We start from the raw sequence: 25,237 nt of genomic DNA, 5'->3' as shown, positions 1-25,237 counted from the left end.
GGCGGCACTCGACAACAAATACCGCCACTCGACACTAACTTCTACCGAACGCAGTGGTTAGCGCCTTGGGTTACGGACGTTCGGGACCCGGGTTTGAATCCCGACGCCCGTAGTCCGATTTTTCTTCCATGGTACCTAAATGAGAAGAAAGCAGCAGCAGTAGCTTATAGCGACGTCTACGTCTTCAGCCAGCAGCTACTTGTATCACGAACGACAACTACACATACCTCAGTTCTCAACGAAAATATGGTTTGTCAATAAATATTGATAACATCACATCGACAATACATATTGATCCTTTTAGTTGAGAAACTTGATATATCGACGATATATATTGATAGTCTGAGGGTAGCCTTACGCTATTGATTAACTCGTCTGTGGTTACACTAAGAAAACCCTTCAAACGTTCTTAAAATATCTTAATGCAGTTCACAACGACGTAATTTCCCAACAATGTTTGCACTCTAAGGCTGAATGCACACGAGCGACGTTTTACCGCGCGAACCCGCTGTGGCCATATGTCTATCTTTGTTGTTCTTGATAGGAAAACAAAGAAAGACATATGGTAGCAGCGGGTTCGGACGGTAAAATGTCGCTCGTGTGCATCCAGCCTTAAATGGAATTTTGTGTTTGACGAAACTACTCGCTCCTTTGGGAATTCTATTAAATTCTATCAAATCAACTAATTGTAATTCGTTCGCGATCGTCGCTCAGAAAGCAAATTTGTGTTCGTAATAAGGCCCCTTTCATACGCCAGTACCTATATCGCTGGTGTATGTGCACACTGTACACCGATGTTATATTGTTCACGATGGAAAGCGTTCGCACGTCGAGTTTACAACGGACACAATGTAAAATCGGTATCCATCAAACACGCGTGGCGTACGTATCACCGTGTAAAAGAAAGGCAAACGGTTCGTTGCAAATTTCTGCGTTAATTAGTTTTCCATAGAAATTACATTCGGTAAAGGTAAAGGAGAAACAGTAAAGCGATCATGTTCAGTGGGTAAATAAAGGGACAGCAAATTACACTCTGTCCACGGGATAACTATTAACCGAGAGAAAACAATTTTAATTCCGGCAGACTACCATCGAAAAATACTAACCAACCACACATGAATAAATCCGCACCTGTGATAATTTTACTGTGTTTCTACGTTCGGAATACTCGTCGTTGTATTTATAATCCATTGAAGAAGATATGGTGAAGTTTATAATAGCGTCAGAACGAATGGATTGTAAAAGCAATCCTCGGTTAATGCGTAAAATTGGATATATGAATATACAACATATCATACGCTATAATGGTTTCTGTAACAGAATCGCTTTTAACTTGTTTCTTGTAAATTTGTAACTACTAATAATGTTCATAACGAAGTTGAGATCAGTTGTGACTCTTCTCTTTGAAGCTAACTCTCAAATTCTTCAATTTAAGCAGCGATTGAAAACTTTTACCCACACTTGATTCAATAGCGTAATACATGTAAGCAAGATACTAATATAAATTTGAGGTGTAGTTGTGTCCCTGATGATTGTATATAGATATGCTGGCTGTAGATGACGCCTGCTGCTGGGGGTACTGTTATTTTTCTTCTAATTTATATGCGTGAAAGAAAAATAGGACTACGAGCGCCGGGATTCGAACCCGTGTCCCGAACGTTCGTAACCTAAGGCGCTAACTACTGCGCTATCGTCATGCGGTAGAAGTTAGTGTCGAGTGGCGGTATTTGTTGTCGAGTACGCCATAAATTAACGAATAAATGTAAATATTAATTATATCGATCCCTCGTTAAATTAAAAATTTCAATTATAAAATACTGTTTAGAGTCTTGGTTTACCCTTTGTTGGGAGTAATAAAATACTATGTACCGATAACTCTAGATATGACTGTATTAATCAATGCTGCTACTCGATGCTTTAATTTAGTATCTCTCTATACTCTGTATCATCGTTGCTGCTATACATGGTGAAACTCTCATCGTGATAACGTTACATGTGAAAAATCACGGACGCCAGAAGACCGATCGGCAGTGGCTAAGCTCTGTCATAAATCAGATGTTCGATAATGCTTCTCAGCTGACATTTATATCGAACGAGATAACAGACGACACAGTGACCACACGTCGATCAGAAGAGTAAAAAATTCTTCTGAAAACTGACGCTCTCTGCACTTGACGCTTTCCATCAACATACATACGATGCTACTTGCGCGATATATTATTCAAGAAACAACGATTCAATTGTTCTACGATTTATGCGAATCAACTTCGAGACTATTCCATATCTTGTTGCAAATGAACATTTTAATACGTGTAAAATAAACATTATATTATATTACTCGAAATAAAAATTTGAAAGTCAGTTTCTATTTATAATGCTTCGGAGTAGAAATATATTTTTAAATCTCTACGTTATAAAAGAAAAATGGAAATAAAATATATATGATATAATTAGTTGAATATACGAATAAACATTTTCCTGTTTATTCGCTACTACGTTATAAACTCAAATATCTGCTTTGCATTAATTAAATGTTTTAAATTTCATTTCAATTCACTTCATTAAGAAAAATTTTACTTTTACTGTTAGTTAAAAATCAACACTTTCTTTTAAGTTTCTTTTTCTAAAGAAACTTAAGATTTTCCCCGTGTGTACCTTCTTTCATACGAGACACTGATCCTCATAAATTAGAACACATTTCACACGTACAGGCAACAGATAAAACCGATTATAAAGGAACAATTTGCACGGTACTTTGACTAAAGAAACTTCAAGAGCAACTTGTCTAAATCTCAATACTATGCATGTCACGGATGCACTTGTGCACGTGCCTCCATTCGCCATAGCTTACAAGAATCAGCTTAAACTAGTAATATTTTCAGAGGAAATAAGGATGTATATGTGCATGCAAAAATGTATAGACCGAGTTCTTTACGAATAAATTTGATCGCACAATGGACGAGTTTACGTGCTCCTTTCATGATATTTTCGAACTCGTGTACGGTCGATAAGTTTACGACAACTTCCCTCTTCCAACTTCATTTATATCAGATGGAAGAAATGTGAAAGGAAAAAATTACAATTGCAAGTGAAAATAAGAAATTTCGTCGGAAAAAACTCGAAATTAAATTGGAAATAAAATAGGAGAGTATTGGAAATCAGAAAGAATAACTTTTCATATTTCTTCTCGAACGTCTACATGAAAAGAACCATGGAATTTAATATTTGTTTCACAATCACGTCTGTCATCGTGTGTTCTCGAGAGAATGATGAAATCTGATTTACGAAAACCCAAGACGACATGTTATTAGACATCGTCGTACGTCGACGAAAGAATCCCAATGCTTTTTATGACGTAAACGATATTTCTTCTCCTTGACGCGCGTATTTTACTTTTACGTTTGGAGTCACCGTGAGACGTTTAACTAAAAGTTACGACAAATTTCAAAGTGCAATCTCTATGAGAAAAGAAGAATGACTCTGTTAAATGGCTGTATCAAATTTACAATCGCCACGAGACGTTTAACTAAAATTTGCGATAAATTTCAAAATGCAATCTGAAGGAAAGAAAAATGGCTCTGTTAAATCGCTGTAAATCAAATTTTTAACCATGAAGCGTCATGCTGCGACCGAATATTTTTACGAACTTTTATGCTTCTATTTGTCAAACAAACAACACAACTTGTATTACGAGATTGGAGCGACGAATTTCCTTTTTCGTGCAAATTTCACGGTTGTAATCGAACAATCCCTGAAGCAAACCAAAATGCCTCTGTTGAATGGATATATCAAATTTGTAATCATAAATCGTCACGTTGGCAACTTTTTATATTTGTACGACCTTTCATAGAGTTATTCGTCAGGCATTTTTCAACAAAACCTGCGTTGCAACACTGAAAATACATTTTTTTTTTTTCGTACAAACGAAACGTTCGTCTTATAGAAAGCGACAAATTAAAGCGATACCCGAACGATCAGTCGTTTGTCGGTTTAGAAGAGATACGAATCGTAGTCAACATATCTATATGTGACAATAACATTCCGAAAACAAATTCTCGCGCGATAACCATTCGTCGCGCGGTTAATCCGCGATGTTAAGATTCCCTGTAAAATAGAAATCACCGTTGCAAGAATAAATCTCTGATGTAACAAAGACATTCGTCTCTTCTAATTTTAAGAAAAAGACTCGGGCATCGAGATTCTCGGGATTTAATAAAAATTCCACGAAACTGTAGTTCCCTCTTCTGTACATGCTCATTTCCTCGATCCTCGGACAAAGAGCTGAGCATATACGTTATTTTTGCCCATCCACTTTTAACGAAACCCTTTTTTCACGTCATCTCGAGAGCTGTTCTAAAAAGAAAGAAAAGATTAAGTATCTTTAAAAGAACTCTATACACTGTCAGATACAAATATTGGAAGATCAACTTGTCTTCGTTAAAAAGCTCTAATAATTCTCATGCCTTCGTTATTTTATATCATTAGGATAAAACGAGAGATTTATCATAAAATAAGTAGAAAATAAGAAGGCTGGAACGGATTCTACTTGTACGAAATATTATCAAATCTTTTAATGTTTTTGGTCGGCAGTGTATTTTAGTAACGCGTATGTCTACGGCCTGGCTATGTTGGTCTAACAAAATATTCCTACACCATGCCAATCCACTTTCTGGAATCGATTAGTTGCAAGCTGGAGTGCAAACGAGGATAGAATATCTCATCGGCGCCCTCGAGAATTTCTGGTGTCTCTATTCTTGGTACTCCGGTTACCCTTTTGACATCGATCTCCGTTTCACGTTTCGAAACTTTCTGATGGAATGCACCCACGAAAGGTTGCAGTACGTCCCATGAAAAGCATTCGTGAATTTTTGCCACGCTGCGCGTAACCTATCGACCTACGCTTCTAGTTTCGTAATTTTCTTTATGAATATAAAGTTTCCTTAATCTGCTGTGTTTACGATGAGTGTGTTTTTTTTTTGTTTTGTATCGAGTTTAAAACTTTCTAGGAAAAATAATTTTAACGTTGATGTCAAGAAACAGAAGTGTACAAAAATCAATAGTTTCGAGAGATTAATGGAAAATTTGGAAAAATTGAGAAATTAATGAAAAATCGCGAATTTAATGAAAAAGTTGGGAATTTTGGAAAATTTGGTAAAAAGTTTGAAAAATATAGTTCGAAAAAACTCGTTGTTAAGGGAACTTCCACGTGAATTGTCTGGTGTTTGAAATTTGCAAAGACAGCGCGATAAGATTAGCAAAATCCAATTCCAGCGAACGATCACCGTGTAATTTCTCCACCTACTACCTCCTAGCGATCTATTCCTGGCAAAAAAAGCAGCAATATCGAACACTCACTCTCTCCAGAGGGTCACGGGTCATCGTATTCACCATTTTCCTTTCGACGGAATACGAATGGACTCTTATCGAAGCATCCGCGGACTTTTTCACCGGATATCCCACGGGTTTCGCCCCATAGAATGCTCTAAAAAAACTTAGATCGTCACTAAAAATATAAGAACGACGTGACGTAACGTATCACGGCCAATGTTTTCCACGTTGTTGAAGAATTGAATGCAAAAATTTTGCAGCAATTGGAATTTCGTAACATTCAGTTGGGGAAAAATGTATTTAATAACGAAAAGTCACAGAAGAGAGATAATGAGTAATTCTATAAATTATTTTATAATAATCGCTGATCTGTCAGATGTGCTCGAACGAGACGGATTTTATTAAAATTAATAATCATTAAATTTCCCATGAATCTAACATTTAATACTCGACAGAGATGAATATATTTTCCTGTCACCAAATTTACATTTTCTCGTTTCAATATTATTTCGTCGACGCCCTTCGCAATGTCTACTGTCTCGTATAATATCCGCCACTGTAATCATTTTATTGGGCACAACGACTGTCATCGAGTTTAAAGATCCCCGGGGAATCCTCTGGAGGGTAACCATTTGCAATCAAACTTTATAACCTGATCCCGGAATCCAAAACTGCTATCGAATCGTATAAGGTATTCGAGTCTTGAAAACCATGAGGATTCTCTCACAACAGAAGACCAAATTCTCTTAAAATCGTCTCCTATAAAGACGAATAGAAATACCATAAATATTGCACCACTGACAGGACAGATAATCTCCTTCGTTTGTGACGATGCTTCTCACGTGAAGATCGTCGGAGAAGAACGTAACGAGTCACATTTTGTGTATTTTCGATCAATCGCGGGGAGGCACAATCGCGAGGAAACGCGTCAACGGGAGTCGTAAATTCCCGTTACGATTATAATAATCGACACCACGAGTTGATCGATCCCCTGATTTCCGTTAAGATAATAGGGGTGGTTGAGAGGGTATAACACTGCGATTAACAGGGTTATAAAATTTATATTTTTAACACTTAAGTTACACCGTTGCTTATTTTATATATCGTCGACAATGATTTAGCGTATAGAGATGCGATACACTGACACAATATTCGTTGCTGATAGAAGATCAAGGCTCGTAGAGTTTTTGTTATAGTTGACGTAGCAATAGGAAGAAAAGAACTGACATGTTGACTATTCTAACGTTGTAGAATAAGTAATTTACCGTGCCGATGCTGTGTCGGAGGAAAGCTAGCGATGGGTGTGTCTAGCGCATGGGATCATCGGATTTGTTCATGACATTTTTGGTCAGGAAAGTGAGGGCAGTATACATTGCTTCTGATTGGATAAACGAAGGTTGGTGGGCTAGACAGGATCTAGCCGCCCTCGTGAGAAAACCTAACTTTCCCGTGTTAAGCCGTGGTACACAATCTTTAGAAAGTGATTTAGAAGAAAGATATTTTTTGGGTCTGAAGGACCTTAGCTAGCAAATTCCTGAGATTTACGGTGGGCCCTTAAGACTATTGAGTATACGCAGTAAGGAATAACGGACATCTGGTTCCCATCTTACCCGCGGTGGGTGGCCTGGTCTAGATAGAGTGTCGCCCGACGTGACGTTTTGCATATTATCAAAATTGTCTGTATTGAAAGTTAGTTTTGAAGTTAAACGCGTGTTTCTTCATCGCAGCATCGAAGATATTAAAATACTGCTTGAATTAAAAATTGTTCCCCTCCCATAAAACTTGGCCGATCTGTCAGCTATTTTTAAAAAGGCTCATATCCTTGAACCTAATCTTCAAGGATTCATCTCAATTTCTAACGACGCATATATAAATTAAATTCTAATTTTTAATCATATAAAAATTCTTCTAATTAGTCACAAAGTGAGTCAATCTCGACTTTCAAATCAGCGAGTCAACAAAAATGTACTTATCATATCTGTGCTTATCTTCGTATACAAAGTTTGGCGGATCGTTTGAATTTCCCGAAGCTTTGTCAAGGCTGAAGATTGCAACGTCTCGCTTTTCAACCCCGTGAAAGCACCCATATATCAGAATCATCTGGCTCATATCGAACTACCCTTTTGTTGCACCAACGTAATGTCTTACTTTCGCTTCCTCTCGCCAGAGTGGAAAGAATATCCCGTAAAAGACTGCATGTCCTCGTCGTAAAGCTTCTGCCACTAACAAATGAAAAATCAAATACTTATATAGAAGCACTCGACAGAAATGTCGATAAAATTGAGAAATAATTTTCTTTACGTCAAAAATCCACTTTTCTCTTAGTGTCGCGTAAAAGCTGCATAATGTCCTTAATATAGGATCTCTGTTCAAGATTTTACAATCGCAATTTTTCTTCCACGAATTACGACCTTTCGATACACGAACGCTTAACATATATACTTCCGAATCAATTTCGTGCCTTCAAGACGTATATTCACTTTTGACTATCACTGTATATGTGTTGCTCGCGTGCGTCCCAATTTCCAAATGTTTCGTACAGTATGCGATAAAACATATCGATAAAAGTTCTCTACGAGTATTCGAATACTTTCGCCAGCGGCTAAAAAATTATTTGCAATTCCTTTGGCATCGTATTTATCCCCCAAAATATAGCAGGCTAAAACAAGTAGACTTCAGTTTGATAAAGGCAGCATGGTAATACGTGTAACCCGCAGGCACATATATGTCATGTACATAGTGTTGTATAACAATGCCACGCTAACAAACTGCAACACACGCATGCGTGTAGAGTGGAATGTATCTGCGTCTTCGTAGTAGAACAATTGTCCGATAATTCGTAACGTTGAATCTCGTGGCTCGAGAGCAGCACCATTCGCGTGAAAGTAAAAACACGACCACGAGAGAAAATATTCTCTTTCGATATTTTTCTCTCTCCACCGAAATATTTCACGTGGCAACGAATTATGAAGCATAAGCAGCGGTATGAATTTTATTTTCTATTTTTCACCACCTTGGTAACAGTCTCCTGCGGTATAAATGATATTTATTCGTTTCTCTTATTTAAATATAAATCCATTTTATAAAATCGTGGTATTTCTTCTTATTCCATAAACTCCCTTTTGCTCTTCTCTGTGTACTACCTATAAGCTTTGTACGAGAGAAAGAAAATATTCAATTACATGGTATGGAACGCGTGCACGCATTCACAGCTCGCAATTTAATTTGAATTTACATATGTATTGCATAGTTTGATCTCAATGTACATATCGCACAGTTTGATCTAAATCTACATATAGCATAGTTTGATTTGAATCCACGTATGAACACATACAGTGGGTTGTCTGTACGACCAGAGTAAAACACTAACATTTTTGTTGCTTCCGATGGAGTTCGTAAGCGTGACAGGAGATGTTCGTTAAAATTGCATTTGATAATCCAGTTCGATCTAACAATTTCACACCTCTTATTACACGGACTACATTTCTTCCCTTCAAAACAAATGCAGGGATTATGCAAAATTTTCAATAAAAATATCTCTCAACTTCTATTCCATTACCATTCTTAACGTTTCTATTCAATCGATCTTCCAATAATCGATCATTTCGTTGCTAGTTTTCTGATAATTCGAGTTCTATCGTTCTCCAAATTCTATCGACCACTTTGAAACCCAAAGAGAAACAACTACTAAAATTTCGTTCGTCTATTAAAATATACAGTTGATCGGCCCAATGTTATAAATTGGAAAATCTCGAAGTTCGATCTCTATGTCAAATCTCCTTTGTTCGAAGTTGTAAGGACCAAGGCGAAAGTTTCGAGGGGACATTCGATTCTCTAAGGAGCAAAACTCGAACAGTGGAAACGATTCGAGCTTGAACCTTGTCTCTTATTTTCAATTTTTCAACGGCCAACCGATCTTTTCTCATTCGAACGTATGAGAAAAAATTTATTCAGTTACGATCGCGAGGATATTTTCGCGTTTAAAGAGCAATCTACGAGGTAAATTCCGCGTTGTTACCTGCGCTCGTAGAACATAAACAAGGCACAGGTTCGATCTAAGTACACATTATACATAGTCATAACCGATGCATTAAACCACAAGCTTTAATACACACCAAGATTAACCGGGTTAGAATTCGACGCATCTACCGTGACTAATATTTACTCGACTCTTTAACAGATAATCGATTCTAAACCCACAGGTTAATTAACGGGAGAAATTAATGAATCCTGATGCAAGATATTGTATTACCAGCACGATACTGATAAGCTTGCAAGGATGAAATAATAATTAACCGACAGATTTCCCAGGGGAAACTTCTAATGGGAAACATTTATTCACAACATTAATACGGATAGTCGGATAGAAACATAGAAATGATTTTAATTCAGAGTTCTTTCGGAATAATTTCATTTTTCCTTTTTATGGGTCTTAGATTGTACGCGTCGAATTATAAAATATTTATTACTATTAGCTGATTTGTTAAAAGATCGCGAAGAGATTATAACGCAAGATTAGGTAGTTTATAATGTTCCATTAAATATTATTGATCGTTATATATTGAAATTTATAGAAATTTTCAGCGTTAACCCCCTTTTCAATCTGGAAATTTCTGTTACCATCGATCGACGACTCTAAAGTTTTCACATTGAAACTCTTTCGCGTCAAGAGTTTTGTTTCTCGAAGAGGGAAAGATTTTTCCATCTTTTATCGGTCTAATACAGGATTTGTTAACTTTCATAATTATAGACGGGATAAACGCTGATCATACATTGAAAATAAATTGACCATTAATCGTATGTTCCAGGACTAAACTTGAGAATTTCTTAAAAAATAGAATTGATCGATTTAACTTCCGAATGTCTTAGTATCACGTTGATAAATTCGAATAAAAATAAGTCCGAAAATTCTTTCACAAAAGAGTTAAACGATGGCGTAAAACTTTAAAATACGTGAAGTTTGAGATCATAAAATGCAAAATATTCGAAGTACGTATTTTAAAGTACGTTAAAACTCAGGATATAGGAGTTAAAGTATGTTAAGAACTGGCGAGATTAAACCATAAACTGATGGCAAAATGTCACATCCATACGCAAGTTCGACCACTCGGAAAAATACCTAGAGGAACAAGAGAATAACCGGGCAAATACGACAGGGTTTCTCCTTAATGAATTCTCAAAGCGATTTGCCAAGAACACTCCTGGCTTGTACTGCACGATGTTTGGAAATTTCCAGCGTATACGTGCATCGCGCAAGTAGTATAATACGATGTAGTTCAGACGAAATGTGTCCGCAATTCCCTCTATGGCTTAATTACTTTCGCCGAAAATCAATCCTCTATTCGTGAAACATCTATTTAATATAATTCGCGAAGATATTTCCTCTCTGGCCCTTTAATAAATCTTACAATGATATTTAAATAAGAACCGCCTGTTCCATTTGGACGCACGGAAGATTTACGACTTTGCAGAGTGAAATCCCATAATTACATAAAATATGAAATTTTTACCAGAGAAATTAAAATAAAGGTTATATTGTATAAAGTGTAATTTTATGTTAACGTCAAATATAACGTTTAATGTCGAGTATCTATGAAAAACGGATCGTACATTCCGTTTCCATTTTAAAAAAATGAAGAAAACTGAAATGAATTTTTAAAGTTACATTTTCATCATCTCGCGGCACATAAATTGAAACTTTCAAAAAGTTTTATATTACATTAGGAAATAACGTATTTAAAGGTTGCGCCTTCTGTCTTTCTCCTACATTCTTCTATATCTAGAAAGTGCATAAAGTCTTTATAAATGAGATATTTTGAGATAACAAAGAAGTTCGTTTTTCAAAGGTACTGAAAGTTGCGACTTCTTCGCGAGAGAGAGAAAGAAAGAGAGAGAGAAAGAGAGAGAGTTAAAGAGGACAGACCAAGGGGAGTTCTCGTCGCGAATTGCCATAATGATCGAGTAGAAAGTAGGACGAACATCCGTGTCGTTTCTCTGCTTGCGAACAACGAATCCACAAAACGACAAGTTCAGAGCGACTTGCCTTCTAGCATCGATTTCTCACGGAACGATGATACATACGATAAATTGCCGCGTATTTGTAAGTGACGATCAGTGAATAGCAAATGAATACAGAGACAGGAAGCAAATGAGAAGCATCCTTTGCAAAGGCGACTGTCTTTCATGAGAAACATTCGTTTCAAGATATAATGTAACGATGTGGCCAAAAAAGTAGGTCAAAGAAGATTTTGAACCTGATTACGAAACATGGTAATTTAATGCGGTTGATAAATGTTAAAATACAATTATTTTAATAATTGTATTTATCAGTCGGAGATAATCACCCGAATAAAATTTTGATGATCTTCGATTTGATTCATCAGTATAAGTGACTTAATAATTGATGAATATCAACTTCCAATTATTTACTAATTATAATTAATCACGAACAAAACATATATAGAAGCATTACAAGAGTTCTTTATATATTGCAATTAACTGCATTAAAGGATAATACATTTAGACTTCATATCAATTAAAAAAAATCCATTACGTGACAGATATGAGCCTGAATATGCTCTTCAGGATCAACCACATGTATCTAAATTAAATTTAATTGAAAAAACTACAGACCATATAACTATAACAAGTGGAGAAAACAAAGTTATTTTATATACTAGTCCATTTAGAGTGGATTTATACTCTCAGAATATATTGGTTGAGTCTGCAAATGCAAGAGGTCTTATGAGATTTGAACATCATCGTACAAAACCTAAGAAACCAGAACAAGAAGAAAATGCTGAAAATGCTGAAATAAATGGCAATAGTGATGGTCCAGGTGATGGTACAGATGATGATCCAAGCGCTTGGGAGGAAAGTTTTAAAACTCGTCATAATTAATCACGAAAAGAAGATTTTGCATTTGATTTATTAACGCGATAATTTCATAATCGACGAATATTAACTTCCAATTATTCCGCAATGACTTTTTATTAAATTTTAACCTTTCAATTTTCCATAAATGCATAAACATTCGTAACGCTAGAACCAAACGAGAAGAAATTATTTAATTAATTATCTGTAGAATAGGAAAGATCTAAAAGAGGACAAAGGAAAGGAAAAACGACCGCGTTTGGTTATTTTCGTGAGAACTCACAGGGTTAATGCTACTTTATACACTTTTGCAGAGCAAACGAAGTTTCCATCAGACTTCCTTATATCTTTTATCAGGGAATTCTCAAAGGTCTGAGGTTCCAACAGGCAATTGAAAGTATTCTAAAACCACCGACAGATATATTAAACTTTTTCCGTTGAAGAAGTGTGATCTCTTTTTAAAAGAAATATATCCCCGTGCGGCTATTAAATTTATATTAACCTTCGAAAGAAACGTTAAAAGAAATGTCGCCAATTTAAAATATATATTCGAGTGGATTGTAAAAAATATACGATCGTATCGTATCTACAGGCTGTTAAGAGCATCAACGAAAATAAACGTTAAATTTCCGACTACATTTGCTACTTCCTGCGCTATCGATCCTCTCGAGTCTATTGCCTTTTTGCCTACTGTCAATACAACGATTGCCTCGTTTCACGTCACCTTTAACGTCACTCCTTTTTCCTAACTACCGACCGACTCGTTTTATCGTTTCCTTTTCAGACGACAAAGATTCGTATAAAAGGAAGAACGCGCGCTAGATATCGTTCCCTAGCGACTGTTTCGTAGCATCGAATTTATACTTTCAGATGATTCCGATTGCTTCTTATTTGCCTGGAAACACAGGGGGGCATGGTGTCTAATCAAAAAATAAAACAAAAATACGTTTGGCATGACGAGTTTATCGATGAAAGAGAAACCATGCTGTTTCTTTTTTTACAGAATAGTTCGCTATAGACATTTCGTTTCGAACGGAAAAATACTCACGGCGAAACATTTTAGCTGTTTGTATCAACGGAAAGTCGATCCACAAAAATAACGATTTTATTTTTGACGAAACGTAGCAAGCGATTTTTCACAGAGGAACAAAAAACTTCCGCAGGGTCGTGATTTTCAAACGCTTGTCACGATGCCAGCACCGTCTGCCAAGAGGACACTGAAAACTCTGTTCCGCGAGCAACATTTAGCTTTTTAATCCAACCAGGGAAAGCGATTTTCACATTTCATCGACAATGTACACGATCGTATTCGAAAATCTTTGAAACACCGCCGGGTTCGATCGTCAGAGAAAGTATCAAAAACATTTCATCGAACAAAACTGTTTTATACTATCCACGTAATCGGCGCGAACAATTCCCGTAAACTTAAAAATTTCCTATTGACGACGCGGTTGCACGAGGAAAGATATTTTCCATAATTCCGCTCGAACGTGTTAAAAATTTACTCTTCTGAGATTATACTGCTGAGTAAATTTTTGGAATCGCTACGGAATAAGAAAAGGAGCTGGGTCCTCTGAATTTTGTTTCTCGGTCTACGTTTCACGCAATGAGGAGCACGAAACATATTTAAACACTTTGACATGAGATAACTTAATCGAAATTATTGAACATCTATACCTTACCAATACTAATTGAAAGTCAGTGAGAAAAGAACAAATTAAACAAGCTGAAACTATTTTGAATTGTGAACACTATGGAAAGCAAATTACCTTACAAAGAAACGAAGTGTTATATTATCTTTCCCTAAAATGTATCAAGATAATTTCGAATAGAAATTATCTTGAGATATAAAACTCGAGATATAAAACTGGAATGAAAGAGCAATGAATAATTGTTGCTTGCAAAAGTAAATAGATAGAATAGGCCATAGATTCCCAAAGTATAGTTCGCGCTAAATGTTAAAACGTGTGAGCTGAGTTTACAGATTCGTTGGAAGAATAGACGGCGAAAAATTATCATTTTTGAAAATGATTATTACTAACCTGCCAAAGAATTTCTAATACAAACGTTACTATAATAGTATAAGCAAATAGAAATTTTTTAGCTTTCTTTGATCGGTCATTGAATAATCTTCGAGGAAAATCACCGAATACAGGAAGTGCACTTTCGATCGATCAATGACAGAAGGCAGAACGAACGTATCTTTGTTCGATTTGGAACAACTGACCAATAATATCCTTGGAACTTGATACGAGCACGAATAACTTTTCCCAGGAGTCCCATTCTACTTGGGAACTCGATGAGTGAAAGAAAATCTTTCCTAATGTACGAGCTTTTCTTGCGACAACACGAAGTTCCGCAAACTTCTAATACCAGGTAATAATAAGAAAGGACAAGTACTCCAAGTTTGTGCAGGAAAATTACGGCTGAGAAACACGAGATTCGACTTCCCTTTCGAAATCATCCGAAGAAAAGGCTACGAACGTGAAGAATGCACACGTAGTTCTTGAAATAAGATAAAGGTAGGTGCAGAGCCTGGTACAAAGACCAAACGGCAAAATTGAAAATCGATAATATGCGTAGGATGCGAAGCATGTAAGTAGTAAAGGTCCGTGTATGGTCAGCCATTCATTCGATAAACAGCCACGCGTGGTTTCATTCATGAATACCTGAAAGGAATTTAATTTCTAACCTATATTTACAAAGTTATTTAGCTATGGAACGCTATTGTATTTGCAAAATTATTTTGCTATGCAAATAAGTTTTCTATGTTATATCTACTTCGTTGTAGTCCATATTTTTAATTTATGTTATTGTTTTGTATTATGGTGACGAGCATTTAACTAGGAATATCTTGCTTTCTCATTTATCGCTGACATTTATCATTATTAATGATGTTTTCGCGCACAGACATATTGACAGATGTATTGTAAACATTGATTATTAATAAATATTCTAAATGAGTATTCGAAGATTTCTAAAAATAAAAGTACGAAACAATGTGCAAACGGAAAACCATTAGTTTATAATAGATTATCAGATTAAAACGTACTACCTAGCAGATTGACTGACATCGCTGGCATACGTACCTGTTGCTCCTAGTATATTCAGGTCACCATTAAACTAGACGAAACGTCGATAAAGTGTGTACCATAAAAATGAACAGGCATCACTAACAGCTGACGACGGTTTTGTCTAGAGCAGAATTTTAATAACATCGTTTATCACTGCCGATGAAATTCAGTACATCGGTCGATCATGACAAATGGTTTTTTTTTTTTGTAGACAAAAATAACTAAAATTCCTCGCCTTATTTTTTATACCAATTCGCAATTTTTACAAGTTTCATGAATACCTTTTTAGAGAGAGTTTTAACTTCTGTAAGCATACTATTACACCTTTAAATGTTTTTGTATCATTTACGATGACTCGTGGACAATCTCAAAATCTGGAAAATCTGTAACTCAGATAACACAAACATAAATAACGTTGTAGGATTAAAAATTGTCGGATTCCGATTGGAATTCAACTTACAACGCCTCCATATATTTCTACGTGATTACATTGCGGATGAATGAAAATTCCCATTATGGTCGTTGGAATATGGTTGAATATCGATACTTCGATTTCCAAGGGAGAAATATCTGTGCAACCATTGAATTTTATAAATTCATGTACACTTTGTTTATGCCAATTCGATTATGCTTTATCGATTTGGTTTCAAAAAATATTTCCCTACTCAACCCTCATTCTTTTCTCATTACGTTATTTCTAATTGGTCTATGTTCATGTAATTTGCTCTAGTAAATATCTAAACTCAGATAAATCCGGATAATCCACTGTAAATAATTTCGTAACGCACGATATTGGATATAACGCGTATTTTATAAAATTTATGCTTCTCAAAGATATCGTGAATATATATGATACGATTCTCAGTGATACGTGGGCGGTAGAGACGCGTCTAACTTCTGGGAATATTATTCAATTAGATGACGCATTCACGCGTAGTATCGAACATACGTGACCTACGCGACACACTAGGCAAAATATCCCTATCGAGATGCGAGGAAACCTATTTTCGCCGGGATTTATGTTTTACTTTCCTGCTAATTTCGAGACCAGCTACACTCCGAATAATATCACCAACTACGTAATATACAAGCTGTACTGCGTCAAGCAGGTGAAAAGCTGCATCACGCATCGATGCGCTTATTCTAACAAGCGCATCATTGAGGCACTGGTTTTCAAGTAGAACAGAATTATTTATCTTCGGCGAAGAATTTGTAATTTGTTTGGTAACGTTTCGTTCGTTTATGTTCTCAGGAAGGAATTCTTTGACGTTTTATCGTGCCTAGACCACCGTATCACGAAAGCAATCCAATTCTATTGACAGAAATTACAGTCAATTTTCTGGCCCGAGCCAGAACTACGTTCGTGCGTAATAATATCTATGAAAAGTGGTTGCTCGAAACGGGGTTACAACCGGATTCATGGATCGACTAAAATTACGTTTCAAATGAACCCATGCGCGTATAACTTGCGCCTAACCGCGCGCAAGTTTCCGAATCGCGGATTCTAAGAAAGATAAAAGCGGAGTTTCATCTCGCTATTAAAGTTAAAACATTATAAAGATTTAACATTTCTGTGAATTTAATGATTTCAGATTATTCCAAATTCCAATATTTCCGACGAATTTTTTAACAGCTAAGCGAAACGCGATGCAACGTTCACAGCCATGGCGAAAAGTTTTATTGGATCGAAAACTGATTCGACGAAAACTCTTTGATTTTAAATTTCCTCGACCTTTCTAGAGAAATCGCCTTCTTATTGCTTACGCCTAAACTCCTGTGGTAAATTTCAGAATCAAGGATTCTGAGAAAAGCGAATGCTAGAGCAATAAAGTTGTAGCTTGTTATAAAAGTTGAACCACTGTAATCATGAAATATTCAACGTTTCTACAGATACGAAATATTTCAGACAGTCCCAAATTGAACTACTTCTGATGAATCTTCAACGACTAAGAAAAATGTTGCAAACCATTCGCAGTCATAAAAATTTTCATCGAAAGGTAAATTAAATAAAATATTGATCATTTCTGTGGATCCAACTGTCTCAAACAATTAACGTCTAACAAGTAAATAAGATATTATATAAAATATTATATAAACCATTTCCATTCATACATAAATATCGATTCTTGTTAAATCCTCTTCGCTGAACTGCTAGAAACTGCTTTTGTCTTGAAACGAGTATTTTTCTACAGAGATCGCCATTCTATCGCACGAATGTCCTTTTGCCTTCGTTGCCAGCTAACGTTCAGTACATTATGTCTTCTCCACGAGGGAAATGGGAGCCAACTGAGGAAAAGGATACCCTTTCTACCGCGAATAACGAATAAATCAGTCGTCTGCCGCGTCGTTGCTTTTATTTCGCAACCAACTGTGTTCCTTCTTCTTCTTTCTCCTCGGCCAGTAACACGAGACTAATGTAAAATATAAAACCGACCTACGAACTCGGCCAACAATGTCGCGATAGATAATAATGATTGAACGCGTTGCTTTCCATGGTTCAGCGTAACCAAGAAACGCACCTTCGGGCGATGAATTAATAACGAGCACACCGTAACCTGCTTAGTTTCTTCGACGTAAAATCCTATTTTTTTTTTCTTTTTTTTTTTACTTACTTAAAAGTGCAAGGATAATATGAAGATAATTAGATTCGATTAACCCGTTAAGAATTAGCAGCCAAGTAAGCCGTGAAATTCATGGAAAATGTAGTCCACTCATGGTGAATTAACTTCCAGACTGTTTCGTAAATCTATAAGAGAATATTATATTTTACATTTTCACGATATGCCACGATATCGGTGGTTTCTTGGGAGCAACCGTGTTTGCACTTTACACTTTGCACTTTGCACTTTGCACTTGCATTTTGCAGCAACGTTTTTCGTAGACGTTACAGTCTACTTCTTCGGGGTAGACTAGTTTCAGGCTTTCCCTAAAGAAATAGACTGCAAAGTGCAAACACGTTCGCCCCCGAGAAACCAACATAGTGATATCGATAGTGCTACGAATAATTTAGCTTGTTCGATCTCAGCGTAGATAGCGATAGAAATATTATTAAACAAACCCTTGGAATTTTTATTCGTAACCGATGTTTTTATTCCATAGCGATGTTAAGAGTTAATGGCGTACGCTAATTGTAAACGAGCAATAAATTGAGAACATGTCGTTATCGCGAAGGTGATGTTTAACTGTGAGATTATTAACATAAAATCTTACAATTGACGCGATCGATCACTGTAACTTAGAAAAAAAAGATATGAATCGTAATGAACATTTCTTTCTAGATGTACGCAGACTAGTGGGAAAAAACGCGGTACGCAGTAACATTATGCAAACTTAATTAATTCATGCGCAATCGTAAAATCACGTGTGATAATAAATTATACAATAATAGGAAGTTGATGATGATACGAAATAACCATAAACCGAAGTCCACGTCGCGGAATAAATTATTAATATACACAGGGACGAACGTGTGATTTACGTGATATTTAGAAAGTAACGCAACGAGAGGAAACGTTTTTCACGAAAATGTCAAATAATTGACTTTGACGAAGATACCGGAGTCCCATCTGGGACAGTTTACATCCTACTTTTTTAATATATTTTCTTAATAAGGTCCCGACAACACCGCGACTTCATTTCGAGCGATAAACAACGATTGAAGGAGTCAGCTATTAACATCTTCAAAGGTTCGTCTTGCATCCGGTGGATATTTCACGAGCAGCAACAACAAACAAACATTACTTTCATTTCGAAAACATAAATCAACGAGAGAGATTCTAATTTTCTATTCAAACAAAACTGACGATCAAATAAGAAAAGCAAAAAGGTTTATGATCTCCAGAGGTCAGTAAACGAATGGGTAGTTCTATTTAGTATTTTAGAGACCTATTTGTTACACATTGTAGTGTTCGAATTGATCGCATTCCGACTAAATTCAACAATTTCTGTGCAATGAAATTTCATTTGCAGTGTAATTGCAATAAAACCTGATTGCTGAATAATGACTATCGAAATAAATCATCGAATTACTTAAAGCAGCGGTCGTTATGATACAATAAAACAAAATGTTACCAAAGATCAGTATTTCACTAAACTTTTCCAATCGCTCCAACTGTAACAAATAAAATGATGATAATGGAACAGAAACATGATAATGTTCATGGTACTAAATATGCCCTTTGTTCTTAATGGTATTAAAAATGTTTACATAGTTTCGAAGAATTAAGAAGATTAGTCGATTATTCTCAAACAACTAGATGAGAAAAAAACAGATTCTCCCTAAACAGGGAATGGTGCTACTCGATCTTCATCAAGGATCTTCTTCAAGGAGACAAGAAACATCAGCAAGAATATGTGTCTATCGTCTTTATTCCAAGATGGTATCATTGACACTAAGAGGCTCGAATTGAGCCGATAATAGATTAAATCACGTCCCCTTGGAACGAACGACGAAGAGAAATAAATCACACGAAAGACACTGTCAACGAAACGTCAGCGATTCAACTCGCTAACTCACCCGAATTAACACATTGACTGCCACAGTCAATCGTGATTATCGGTGAGCCGCGTTATTAAACTTTTTAGGATAATTAAAATAACATAAACTTCGTGGATTAAAAAACGTTCGACAATGTGAATGATTCAAGTACCATTGTCAGAAGAAAATATCTTTCGAAAATTAAATAGTTACAATTAGACTGTGGATTTTTATGCAATTATGAAAAATACAAAGGTAGAAAAATGCACAGAAGGCGCGTGATATGCAAAAACATATAAAAAATCCAAAGTACAGTACTCTTTGCAATATTTAATACGTGAAAAAAAATTCTCCCTAGGTCATACTGTTTTAAATGTTTTCGTGAAATTGCGGATTTGCATAAAAATCCGTGGCGTAGTATATTTCAATCTGCGGCTCCTAAAATATATAAAATTCGCGCGGTAGTTAACGCGTTAAACCATGGCCACGTATAAAGCAATAAGATGGTTTTCAAAGGGCTGCTACTGCTTTTCCTAGTGACCCCTTCGACTCTTCCCATGGCAACCCTATTCCCTTCTCGAGCAAATAGAAGTATCGTCGAGGGATCATTTTTATCTCGCGGAAGGAAATTAGCAGAGTGCGTGAAAAACGAGCAAGGGTCGAATACGAGATCTGGCAAAATGTTTCTTTGGAAAATTACTTTCGAGATCTCGCGGCGGGGAAAGATTAATCTACGTACTTTTCGTGCTGAAATTTAACCGACAAAGGGGAAATTCTTCAAACGATGTACCTTATAAGCGATCGTTCCAATTAAATCCACGTTGGTATTTTTGGATCCCTGATAGTTAAAAATTCACCTAAAAGGACGAGACATCGAGTAGCTTATGCCGAGATTATGTAAATTGCAATGATGAAAAGCCATTAGGAATTTTCTATTTTAAGAGGTAGTTAATAATTAGACTACGGATGTTTATGCAGTTATGGAAAATTGAAATATAAATACGTGTGTAATATTCCAAAACACATAAGATATTCGAATGCGCTAATCATTATAAAATTTGGGAAACGAAATATATCTCCATTTAGATTTTCTATTTCTTTAGCGTTTATAAAAATATGAACATGCATACGCATCGATAGTCTGTTAATAATCTCTCTCGCAGACCACAATTTCTTTCGTTATCGACTTACTTCGCAAAAAATGAAAAATATGTATTCTCTAAAGCAGTAGAAAAGATACGACTAGTCACAGTTGACCAAGTTTGTTTAAAATCGGTTAAATCCTAAACGTACGAACTACCCGGTGCAATTAAACATGTTGGCAAGGGACGAATAAAGTCGCTTAAGACAAAACGTAATTGAACCGAACGATGTAAAAGAAGAGCGAACCACCTTGCCGTGTATTCGGCATTGGGCTGTTTCTCGGATACGTAATTTTAGAACTTGGCACAATTCGATTTTATTTTCATTCGGGCCAGAACGTCGCGGCGCTTTCTTGACAGCGTGATCGTGCACCATCTCGGCCAGACAACGTGTCTCGATTTCTTCCACCTTCTCGATATGAAATTTTACCATCTGTCGCTATCGTCGATATTTCAAAAGCGTTTACTCGAAAATTCTAAAGATACGAAGATTAGCCAATATTAGCGGCGATTTCGACGAAAGAACAGCAAATTCCCGTGTACAATCCCGTGTACAAACAGCAAGTCCCGTTCAAACAATCATAACGTCAGAAATAAAAGAGATAGAAAAGCAATGGTCAAAGAGGTATTCTCCATTCCCGTTTCCTGTAATTTTCTTCTCGAGACCCAGTTTCCGGATGCAATCAACCTCGAAGAGGAGATAGAATAATTGGTATTCACACTCGACAAAAGCTGCACTGTCGAAAACTCGCTATTCGATAAACCGAATCGGAATGTTTGCAACGGAATTCGCGATGCTGCGACGAATCAAACGTTGCAATTAAAACAATCGAGCATAAACGGTTTACAGCGCAACGCTTTACATGATCGAAACAATCGAACGCCGTTAGGTTTACATTGCGTCGTGCCAATCGCCGACTTGCATGTGGATGTTCACCGTTCAACCGACTTAACTTAGTTATCCTTGTCCTGGAGAAATGCATTTTCCAAAGGAATATTCATTCGTCGAAAGTTCGGACAGAAATTGGACGGTTCGTAAAGAAAGTTCTTGCGAAGCTAGCGATGTCAACGACATTATGGCTTTGCCTTTTCTTCTGTTACCGCCAGTTGCATATCGTAACTCGCATCTTTCCAGAAGAAGCTCCTTCGAATACCGAGTCCCAACAAGGGATGAAGCGGTTAGAAAATCAATTTGACGCGATCGCAGCGAAACTACGTCGAAATCCAATGTAATTTTAAATATTTGTTTGGAAGTAAAATAAAGCTCAGAGTTAGCGTTTCTCGATGACGAGTGTAATGCTTTGCACAATGCATATTATATATATCAAAATCAATGTATCATAAAGGAAACTCGCGTAACGCGTGTGCTAAATGATAAATATCAGCAACGACAGCCTGATAATTCCATGAATTAATGCACGTTTCTGATACGAACTAATAAACTACCGACCGCAATTCCACGTTTCGGGGAACCTCGATGAATATCTGTTCTAATATTCGGTCAGGGATTATCACGCGTTTACATTGCACGTTGTGATTCTATTATAGAATTAAATTCTTCAAAATATAACAAAATCGTCGTTGATAAAACAACATGATCAAATCATGAGACGATAAAATTGAACATTACTTGGTAACGTGTGACAGTTCTGTAGATCGCAGTTACCAGCAAAATCCTGTTTACTATACAAACTGCTGTCTATCGTCTACTTGTTGAGTTAGGATTCTTGATAAAATAAAATTACACGTTTTTAAGTTTTATAAAAATCCTCCTCCACCGTTTTGTGTGCTGTTGAATTAGAATTGTCAACTGAATATTCGATAAAGGGACTCACCTTTACGGGAATGCAGAAGAGTATGAGGAGGAGATCGGCCGTTGCCAAGCCACCCAGGAAGACATTAGTCGGTGTGGATGGTAGAGGTCTAAGTCTCGGGCACAGCGTCGAACCGATGATGACGACATTTCCTGAAATAAAACCATTTATTGCACCGTTCTCATCAAAAGTAGATAATTAACAGGTTACCTAAAGCTAAGCAGTTTCCACCGAAAAACAGTGGCGAAGTCGACTAATTTTTACAATTTTACTTTATTTTAATTTTTTTACTTTAATACAAATACGTATCTACTATTTTTAGCTGCTCTTCGAGTCAAAGTTTCATCCCTTAAACTTGAGTTACCGCAGCTAAGAAATACCTATTTACTATTTTTAGCTGTTCTTTGTCCGCGATTTTTCCGCGAAAGCGACATTTCGCAGAAAGAAATTGCGAATTTTATACGTTTACAAAATTTATGTAAATATATTTGTACATCACTGTACAAAATTGCAACGCACAAGTGTTAAGATAAATTCTTTGAATGATATAACACGGCGTACGTTTCTATCTAATAACTGTCACGTGGACAGCAGTGACAAAATAGGAAGTGGATGATAAAATTAATCATCGTGTCGTCGCATTGAACAACATTTTTTCTAGCTAAACCAGGCAACCCGGTATCTATATACTAATGATGATAACGTTGCGAATGTTTCAACGACTCTAAAACACTAGATCCATTTTGGAAACATTTTATTGTTATTTCTACTTTTCTTCATATTTTATTTAATATCGCTATCTTTTTCACAATTTTCCTGTTTCCTTCTTCGCCAGGTACTTCGGAAGATGGTATTTGACTATTAGAAAGGGGAAGGATCGATTTTCTGGAGCCGACTTAACAGAGGATAAAGAAACAAGACCGCGAGACGGTTTTTCCGCGAGACAAAGTACCATCTCACTCACCGACTAATCCGAGGAAAAACGTGAGGGAATAGACGACGAGAACGGGTGCCAGTTCCTCCCAGTCGAAGTGACTGAACGACTCATTGAGATCGTAATCGATAAAATCGGTGGTATTTGTCTGGTTCGACATGGCGACGATTAACTTCTTGACAACGACACTTGAAAGGTTGCGTCCACTTGTCTATCGCTCATCAGCACGTTTTCCATCGTGCACGCTTTTAAGCACTTTGCTCAGTTGTACTGACGATTTGCAACAGTACTCTTTCTAACGAAATCCCTTGAGAATCCGCCCTTTCCGTGTCGAGAAATCTTCTTTCGCTCGATTTTCTTCGCATGCTTCCCTCGTCAACGGTTTTAGACACTGCCGCGTTGATACGTTGCCATAATCTTTGCCCTGCAGGAAGAAAACAATCGAATCAATCTTGGAATTGAATTAAGCTCCAGACGAGAATCAACGTTCGCGTGACATTTCATTCGCGGTGTTTTTTCGTTCAATCGATTTATAATATGAAACTTTGGTTCTTAAGATCGGAACTATCGATGACTAAAATATAGAACTTGTAGAAAAGTTCAACAAACAGTGTAACAAGAAATAGGACAAATTTTATAGTACCGTAACAAGTAGCTTTTATCGATATGTTGTAGGAAAAATCATTAAAATCTCTAAGAATGAATATCTTTTTATATATTTAATCTGTATAGCGAGCTTCCATAGAGGACTTTTGTTTCATTGTTGGCTGCTTAATACTCGATCAAAGGATAATGGAAAACCCGAATATTGGGTGACAGCAAAATTTTGTACATCATATTGTAGCATGATATGATCCTAAGTTATCTTGTAACTCAACGTTGACGTACATGATCGTTTTAGATTTCGACAAATAAAAATAGTAAGACGATCGAGTAACCAGCGGTGAAGTTAGAAACTAACTGTTAAAGCAACCTGCACAAACAAATAACTCGTTTGCTGAAAGGCTCTTTAACTGGTTCAACAGAAAGCTCTGAGTTCGGTTTAGAAGCTACGAATGCCACAATTAGCAGTCTCTTTAAACACACAAACCGCCCTGCAATTTCGTCCACATAATGGCCATTGTGTATATATTTCCAACGTAAATTGCCTACATTATTCTCCACCGTGAGATTCCACTTGCAAGCAATGTCCACGTATATTCTTCGAGGAGCAAAATATAACGCAAGATTAGAAGATGTCGAACACATTCGACAGAATCGCTACATGAAAATCATAGTGATATAAATGAAAATTTTGACAATTTAGATCTCCTCGTATTATTGAAATTTGTAGAGGATTGTAGAGGATTGGTAGTTAGAAATTTGCTATTAGAAAATTGGTATTTGAGATAATAAATAAATTAATAAATACAGCTAATGTCGTGAAGACGCTCGTACTAAAGAATTCGTTAATCACAGTGTGTAATCACTGATTAGATCGCTAATGGATATTCGATAGATACCCGTAGATACTTGTAGATACTCGTCGATAACTGATCGATAACTGCTAGATAACTGACTTCCTTACGATCGCGTCCGTTTATTTATACTGGCCT

General features: G+C 36.4%; 1 protein-coding gene across 7 annotated transcripts in view; it reads right to left on the bottom strand.

Moving 5' to 3' along the window:
* LOC100744754 (QRFP-like peptide receptor) overlaps positions 1 to 25,237 on the bottom strand; it is a 78,810-nt gene that overhangs the window by 34,542 nt on the left and 19,031 nt on the right. For all 7 annotated transcript variants that reach the window (XM_012386184.3, XM_012386200.3, XM_033320982.1 and 4 more), the window contains exons 2-3: positions 23,673 to 24,066; positions 22,730 to 22,860 (exon numbers count right to left, since the gene is read on the bottom strand). In XM_012386184.3, the coding sequence (XP_012241607.1) occupies positions 22,730 to 22,860; positions 23,673 to 23,802 (261 nt within the window). In that variant the 5' untranslated portion in view covers positions 23,803 to 24,066. The remainder of the gene's footprint in view (positions 1 to 22,729; positions 22,861 to 23,672; positions 24,067 to 25,237) is intronic.

This window comes from Bombus impatiens, unplaced genomic scaffold (genome assembly GCF_000188095.3).
Source record: "Bombus impatiens unplaced genomic scaffold, BIMP_2.2 scf_0027, whole genome shotgun sequence".
Taxonomy (NCBI): domain Eukaryota; kingdom Metazoa; phylum Arthropoda; class Insecta; order Hymenoptera; family Apidae; genus Bombus; species Bombus impatiens.
The sequence above is the reverse complement of the archived record's forward strand: the minus strand, read 5'-3'. Positions and strand labels throughout refer to the sequence as shown.